This window comes from Xenopus laevis, chromosome 7S (genome assembly GCF_017654675.1).
Source record: "Xenopus laevis strain J_2021 chromosome 7S, Xenopus_laevis_v10.1, whole genome shotgun sequence".
Classification (NCBI taxonomy): Eukaryota; Metazoa; Chordata; class Amphibia; order Anura; family Pipidae; genus Xenopus; species Xenopus laevis.
Window position 1 is genome coordinate 53715403 of NC_054384.1, and position 8625 is coordinate 53724027.

At 37.9% G+C, this 8625-nt stretch overlaps 1 protein-coding gene across 2 annotated transcripts in view; it reads left to right on the forward strand.

Moving 5' to 3' along the window:
* Positions 1 to 2320, forward strand: part of LOC108697557 (draxin) — a 36274-nt gene extending 33954 nt beyond the window's left edge. For both annotated transcript variants that reach the window (XM_018227701.2, XM_018227702.2), the window contains exon 7: positions 1031 to 2320. In XM_018227701.2, coding sequence (XP_018083190.1) covers positions 1031 to 1143 — 113 coding nt within the window. In that variant the 3' untranslated portion in view covers positions 1144 to 2320. The remainder of the gene's footprint in view (positions 1 to 1030) is intronic.
* Positions 2321 to 8625: the final 6305 nt, after the last annotated feature.

An 8625-nucleotide genomic window follows, 5' to 3' on the forward strand; every position in this document is an offset into this window, starting at 1 on the left:
CAACTAAAAACTAAATTTTTAAGTGATAGCCTGCAAAGGTCCGTAATTTTCTTTTGGGTAACCGGGTTCCCCCCTCCATTTTCTAACATATGGAACATAAATTATACAGTGGACTCGTGTGCAGGGCATTATAACAACTCTATTTTATTTATTAAGGTTCCCTGCAGTTGTGCAATGTAATGTATTTGCTGCAAAATATATACGTCCATGTAACTTTATAATTTACCGCTGTTTGCAAATTAGGCAATGCTATTACATCTTCGTTTTGATTGCCGAAGTAATGCTAGCAAAAATTTGCCAGCGTTCGACACCCTGGACACAACTTCGCACTTTAGTGAATTAGCGTACGCCTGGCGAAGTGTTGCAATGGCTGTCAAGCCATCGCTGGGAAATTTTCGCCGGTTAGGGAATTTTCCCCCATGGATCTTACAAAGGGGCATATTATGACCAAAAATTAAAATTCACCACTCATTAGCAATTTATATCACAAAATTCACATCTGGAAGGTAATATACTTGGAGTCATGCTGATTGCAGAGCAGAGGTCAATCTCACCCCTTCTAAATCTCACCCCTTATTTGTGACTCAGGAAATGACTGGATTTTAGCATCTGGTGATCAGGACACATCACCATTAATAATTCTATGTCCATTCATTATGAGGCTTCCCCATCACCTTGTTCCTGTCTACATGGCCTACAATATTGCAAAAACACATTATTTATGTCTTAAATATTGCAAAACCTGTGCTATACATCTATACCTTGCTATCTCCCACCAGAGATTATAAGGGAAAAGAAAAGTCATTACATTAGTTTTTGTAAATTAATGTTGAGTCTTAGGCTTTTTTTTATACAAGCCATTCAAATTTGGTGTGCTCTTTTATACTTGCAGGTTAGCAGGTTATGCTTGCAAACAATTTTGTTAGTTTAGAAGTTGATAACTTTCCTGTCACTCTTAAATCTAAAATGTTTTTTGACATTTCAAATAGAAAATACATTTAAAAATCGCTTGTCCCTTTATCCCTTTCAGGTCTTCGCTGTTATGCCAAATTCCACCGGAATCAAAGAGTAACTAGACGGAAAGGACGATGTGTGGACCCAGAAAATATAAATAAAGATCAAGGATCATTTATTTCTATTTAAAATATACAAGTGTGTCTGTCAACTCTACAGTATTTATAAAATTGATCTTACTTTTGAGGAGGAAGTCAAACAGTCGTTCTTCTATTGCAGGAGCTGAATCGTTGCTACAGTAACCAGGCTTTATTGGAATTATAGCTATAAAACAGTTTACCAATAAAGTAATGTCAGTTGTTTAACCTGTAAGGAATAATTAGAGATGCAAACTTTATACCTTTCAGACACAAGCAGTTTAAATGTACATATAACAGATGTAACTGTATTCAATCAGTATTATAAAAAATTTGATGATTTACAGTGTATGCATTTACTAGGGACATGCAAAATTGTGGCCCATAGGGTATAACTACACGGTCGATTTCCCTGCGATTGTGCCAGATCCGACGCGCTGCGCCAAAACACAGGTGTCAAGTCGGATGCGACGGAAAACAAGGTAACATACAAATGTTGGATGGTGAGAATTCATCTGACACGACGCGCAGCATGCAGCGTCTGCATCCGACAGTCGTATCGTGATACTGCGACTTCATCCGACATTTCTTTCTCTTACCTTATTTCCGGCGCATCGGACTTGGCGCCTGCGTTTTGTCGGGTCGGACTTAAAAAGCTTGTTTAGTTCTACCCTTAGAGCACACACAAAGCACTCTACCACTGATAACAGGTAAAGGAACCACTGTAATGAACATTGACCCTGAAAATTCACGCCCTAAAATTATAATTTAAGATGAGATTCCTCCAATAAAATGAATACACTATCTATAAAATCCATTAAAAATCAAGCATTTTAGAATTTTAAAAAGAAATCCTCCGAAAATTAAAATGTAAGATGGACTTCATATCAGGGCAGTAGAGAACTTTCTAAAATAATTGGTTAAATTATTGTTGTACAGTTTCTGAAATAATCAAATTACTCTTCACCATCCCCCTCTTAATAATATGTCTCTTTTTGTGCAGCTGTGTTTGATTGACAGTTAAGTCAAATACATTGGTGTGTGCTCCCTTTGCATAGACAATGTATTTCAAAATTACTGACACAACGCTGCATGAAGAGAGACAGATTGCAGACAGACAGTGAACAGTTATATGATTATCTCAGAGACTGTATAAAATTTTAACTGTTTTCTCCCAGAAAGTTCTTTATTGCTATGCACAAATTGTAATTTCTACAATAGTTCCCTTTGAAAATTCTGCACCATTTGTTAAATAATAAAATAATAACTTACTCTTCAGTATCCCCCTCTTAGCATTTTGTCTTTATGTTGTAGTCGGAGTCAGATTTTTTTGACAGCAATATGTTGAAAGGGGAGTCGTAAAGAATACCTTGATAGTACAGCATTTTTAATTTTTTACATTTCAAAAGTTTATTTGTTCCTTCATTTGAAGAATATATAAGATTTTTACTTTGGTCCCCTGATCCTTCTCAATCTCAATTTTTGGACTTGCAAATTAAGTCCGTTGGCCCTCCATTGTAGATATTATATGGTGCACAACAAAGGGCATGCCCACATGCTGCTGTTCTTTTATACAGCACCAGCAACTGCATACACCAATAGTTGCATTGCATTGCTTTGGGTCCATTTTGGGAGTTAAACGGAAATTCAACTCAAAGTTTGCATTGTTGGCAAAACATGAAAATCGCTACTTGGTTTTTTTTCTTTGCACCTTGTATCCTTTATAAATGATTTCTTATACCTGTTTTCATTCATTTGTGTAAGTTACAGTATATTACCTGTTACTAACTTACAGTGAATAATGTTATAATGCGCTAAAACGTAGACATACCCAATCGTAGGAGGTTTTGCTTTCCCTTTAATTATTATCTATTTTACTGCCTTCGCAGGTATTTTAGCCTATTCACAGAACTTGCCTAAGTACAATGAGCCGCTATATACATGTATGGAATCTGTTATCCAGAATGCTCGAGACTTGGGGTTTTCTGGATAACAGATCTCTACATAATTTTCAGTAATGTAACTTGCTATCCTGAGGGCCTGGGTGTAGACCATGCAACCGCCCCCCCCGACACATTTTTCACAATGGATTCACGTTTGCGTTTAGCGGGCTCTGAGGGGGTGAGGGCATGGGTACAATCACACCCTTCTGCACCCCCAGAAGCTCTGCCACTAGTAATTTGGATCTTCATACCTTAAGTCTACTAGAAAATAATTTCAATATTAAAGCAATAGGCTGGTTTTGACTCCAATAAGGATTAATTATATATATCTTAGTTTGGATCACGTACATTGCATTATATATAATTACAGAGAAAAAGGAAATAGTTTATAAAAATCTTTGGACTATTTGGCTAAATGGAGTCTATGGGAGATGGCCTTCCTGTAATTTGAATCTTTCTGGATAACTGATCCCATACCTGTATAATATGTCTATAGCCAATAGATAATATAATATTACATTTTGGGCTAAAATGTAATGACGTAATGAAGAGCACCATTCCAGCAATACTGATAAACTACTGCTCTGTGTGTGTGGTGCCAGACTGAATTAATATTCAAAACACTTTTTAGTTCAGATAAGATAGAAACTGGCTGTGTAAATTGTTTGCATACTTCGTTATTGAACAGTTAGAATGTCACCATCCAAATGGTCAGATCTGAGCATTTATTACTTAATTTGGCCATCCATGTGTGTATGTCCTCATTGAACATATGTATTGATTTAATTAACCTAGTATTAAGTACAGTACTGCAGGCTTTAGCCCTGAGACTTTGTAAGCTGGGTAGTAGATAATAAATATCACAGAAACCGAATCATGGAAATACAGTTAACTATTAATGTATGAATAATTAGATATTTTAGAGAGGAGTTAGTTAGAAATATGCCTTATTATTATATTGTAGTACTGAACTTGCGTTTACTGTAGAGATTTGCCAGGAGGGCAATTTTGCCTGTACATTTAATATGTGTAATATTTTTTCAATGTAAATAAATAATGAAATACATTTTTTCTGGTGTCACAAAGGCCTATATTAAAAATATTTGTTGTCTTAATTTGCTTATGTGATCTATCTATCTATCTATCTATCAATCTTCTACTCAAGCTAGCCAACTCAGTCAAAGTCACTACCAGCTATAGTCAGGTGATCCCAGCGACATTAATAAGGGCAACTATTTGGGAGTTTTAACCTTGGAAAAAAAATTGCAGGTAAAACATAATCCCTGTGAAAAATGAATACTGAAGCAGTATAATCCTTAATGAATCATATCAAGTAAGGACCAGGGCTCATTGAGTGGACCAACCTCTTTCCAATGGCTCTGAAGTAAATCACAGCTCTAATAGTTTAACAGAGCCATGATGTCCACCATTTCTCTGTTTATCTGCCTTTGAACTGTAAGTTTGGCTGTCTTTTTGCCATCCCTGGTAAGATGACCTGGAGGCAGGATTGTCACCTGATCACAGCTATATGATGGTTTTGTCACCCCAAAAGAGATGCCTCCAAGACTAGACTGTCACCTGATCACAGCCTTAGGGTAAACTACCAATGCATTATAGTTCCTCTGTGTTACTTTAATGCATTCGACAAATACTTTTCCAAAAATGCTCATCTTCCTAACCTTGCAAACGGATGGGTCTGCCAGTGCTCCGACAACCTATCAGTATCTCCACCAATAAATTGTTATTTCCTTGCATTTAAGGAAGCAAAATTTCCTGTTCATTGTGATGGTCTTGCAGATAAATTTTAATTGATAAGCGTCAATAATGTGCCAGTGGTTGTCATCGTCCAGAACTCTATATCATTCTCTAGCATTTCCAGTTGGCTTGCAGTTTGATGTAGGCTCCACTCTTGGTAGCTGGGGTAAAAATTGTGAATATCAAAAATACGATATGATCAAAGATAATGATTTGATATTAGAAAGTTTTATAACTAGGATTAGTGCATGTTTAATCTGCATCCTAACCTTCACTGTAGTTGTTGAACAATAAATGAGCCAAGTAAGTAAAATATTTTGTTACATTTCTTTTATAACAATATTTAAAGAGCCCATATGCTGTTACAAGTGTTCTTGGAAGTGAGCAAAGCCATTTACTTACCTGTTCTTGATTCCAGCATTCCTTGGAAGAAACCCTGCACTATACCATGCAAGTAATAAATGCATACATAGAGCCATCTGGTGGTCAACTGCAATATAACAGTTACATACAAAATACTTATTATATATAAGATATAAGTAACCCTCAGGCAACATCATTTTTTTGGACTTGGCTTTTCCTATTAAGTGCTGTTCTTAGATCTACCAGGCAGCTGTTATCTTGTGTAAGGGAGATGTTATGCTTGCCTTCCCATTGTTCTGTTGTTAGGCTGCTGGGGGTTGATATCACTCCAACTTGCAGTACAGCAATAAAGAGTGACTGAAGTTTATCAGAGCACAAGTCACATGACTGGTGGCAGCTGGCCCCATGTCAGATTTAAAAATTGAATATAAAAAAATCTGTTTGCTCTTTTGAAAAATGAATTTCATTGCAGAATTCTGCTGGAGCAGCACTATTAACTGATGTGTTTTGAAAAAAACATGTTTTCCTATGACAGTATCCATTTAGAAAGCACCAGAAGGTTTAAGAAGTAGCAGAGCCCTTACTACCTGCCCTTTGACAGGGCTATGTTGGCCCTGCAACAATGTGCCTTACACCTTGTACTGAGTTTAGTTTATTTTGTTTCACTGGACCAGTTTTCTTTCAAGCCAGATAAACCTCAGCAGGCCCATAAATGAATACATTGAATATCACATTGACTCACTGAAGTTGGAACAAACAGTTGCTTATTAATAAACTATTTTTTTATTAGGGGTAAGTGTCCTCCCAGAGATTATGGTAATTTATGGTCTCCTAGGCAGCACAAGGGGTTTTCTTTAAATTGGGTCACCGTACCTTACGTCTGCTAAAAATCATTTAAAAATTAAAGGAGAAGGAATGTTGTATCCCACTTAGGGGTGCCAAATGTTAGACACCCCCAAGTGAATGTATTTACTTACCTTAAACCCCCAGGCTGGTGCCCCTATTAGCAGAAAACTGCACCACAGAGTGATCCTCTTCCAGCTTCTTCTTTCTTGTCGCAGCTTAGCCTGCCAATTAGAGCGAAAATTCGAACTTTAACAAAAAAGTTGGCTGTTTTATTCTACTGCGCATGCGTCTGCCCCAGGAAATTTGAGGATAAAAGAACCCGGAAGAGGATCACTCCGTGGTGCTCGCTGGAATAATCCCTGCCCGGTGCATTTTTCTACTGATAGGAGCAACGGCCTGGAATTTCAAGTAAGTATATACAATCACTTAGGGTGTCTAACATTTGGCACCTCCATGTGGACTACGACTTTCCTTCTCTTTTAAATGAACCCAATTGGATTGTTTTGTGTAAGGATTAATTATATCTTAGTTGGGATCAAGTACATGGTACTGTTTAATTATTACAAAGAAAATTAGAATGAATCTATGGAATATAACCTAACTGTAATTCTGAGCTTTCCTAGTAACAGGTTTTCGGATAACAGGTCGCATACCTGTACTGACAAAAACCAAAAGGAGGCTAGTGGTTTATGTAGAAGACCAAACAGCATTATGAGATAGGTATGTACATGTATGAAATCAAAAGCATCCTAAGTAAATAAAGCTTTGAGAAGTTCCAAGTGAATTGTTATGGTATGAATTTTGTTGGTATGAATTTGTTGATGGCTATTTGGCTACTTTTTTTTTTATCAAAATCTACATAGAATTATATGTTTTGTTCACAAAAAAATTATTATTACTATCCCAGGGCAATGCCCACCCCCACACTAGACCCTGTCCCTGCTAGAATCTTCTACACCATAATGATTTTGTGGCCATCACTGAAATAGCTAAAGAAGGCTGCAATTCTTTAAATGGAGGCCAATGAGACCTCACTGGGCCTAGGGTTGCCACCTGGCTGGTCGGTAAAAATTATGGCTGATCCCAATGTTATCAATAGGGAAAACAATTCACATTCTTGCCGGTGGGAAGGCATTTCAGGGGGGGCTCTGGGCTTCTCTTTGGTAGATGCTCTTAAAAAATTACATGTGGGCCACAACTTGGCCGCATTTGGTGAAGGGGACTTAATATGCTAAATGTTTAGTAAAGCTGTGACCTCTGGTCCCTCTTATTTTCTACAAGTTTTGGTGTTCACTCTGGATATTTAATTAGCAGGATTCATTGGTTCAATTGAAATATTGGTGCTGCAGTGACAACAGATAGCATAGAACATTTAGGGCTTAATACAATAAACTACAATTAACCATAAAACACCTATAAACCTGTTTTTAACCACCATGGTTTTAATGTAACAATGTTTTTGCTAACAATTTTAGAACCATACATACCCCACTTGGCACTTTAGCTGGTCTTTCTTCTATTGCAAGTCTTGCACCTGTGTGTTCAATTCCAGTTGATGGGAATTTGGCAGATTTGGCAGCTAAGTGGCAAATGTAAAAATATCCAAGCCACTTATACCCTTGGGATGGGACTGCACTAGGCAAATCCATAATGGAAAAGGACCTTGGAGTCCTTGTAGATGATAAACTTGGATGTAGCAAGAAATGCCAGTCAGCAACATCAAGGTCAAATAAGGTCTTGAGCTGTATTAAAAGGGGCATTGATTCACAGCAGGAAGGGGTCATTCTTCCACTGTATAGAGCACTTGTAAGGCCCCATCTAGAATATGCTGTACAGTGGTGGTCCCCAATGCTCAAACAGGACATTACTGAATTAGAGAGGGTCCAGAGAAGGGCAACTAAGCCGGTAAAATGTATGGAAAATCTTAGCTATGAGGAAAGACTGGCCAAACTGGGGATGTTCACGCTGGAGAAGAGGTGCTTAAGGGGTGATATAACTATGTATAAATATATAAGGGGGTCATATAATTATCTCTCTAATGCTTTATTTATCAGTAATTCTTTCAAGCTGATGAGAAAAGAGGTTCCGCCTAAATATTCGGAAGGATTTTTTTCATTGTGGAATTCTCTCTCTCTGAATCAGTCATACTGGATGATACATTAGATAGCTTTAAAAAGTGGTTGGATGGCTTTTAAGCAAGTGAGGGAGTACTTGGGTTATGGAAGATAGCTCATAGTACATGTTGATCCAGGGACTAGTCCCTGTAGTCTGTAAAGAAAAGAGACTACGAGACTAGAGGTTGAGTGAGGAGAGTAAGAATAATAGTACTGAGAGTGGGCCCCTGGTCTAAGGTTTTTTGGGTGGGCCCCTGGTGTCCCAGTCCAACACTGGTTCAGATTAACCAAATATCGCCCTACCGTTGGTGGGCATAAAGAGGAAAAATCTGCTTGTTTGTCGACCTTGCCAAACGAGCAGATCTTATCATGCATGGCCACCTTTAAGGGTAAGTCCACACTGGGCGTTTTGGGGAGATTTCGTCGCCTGGCGACTAATTGCCTCGTTTTTGCGGAGACCAATCTCCCCAAACGCCATCCCTGAAAAAATGCTGGCGCTAATCACACACGACG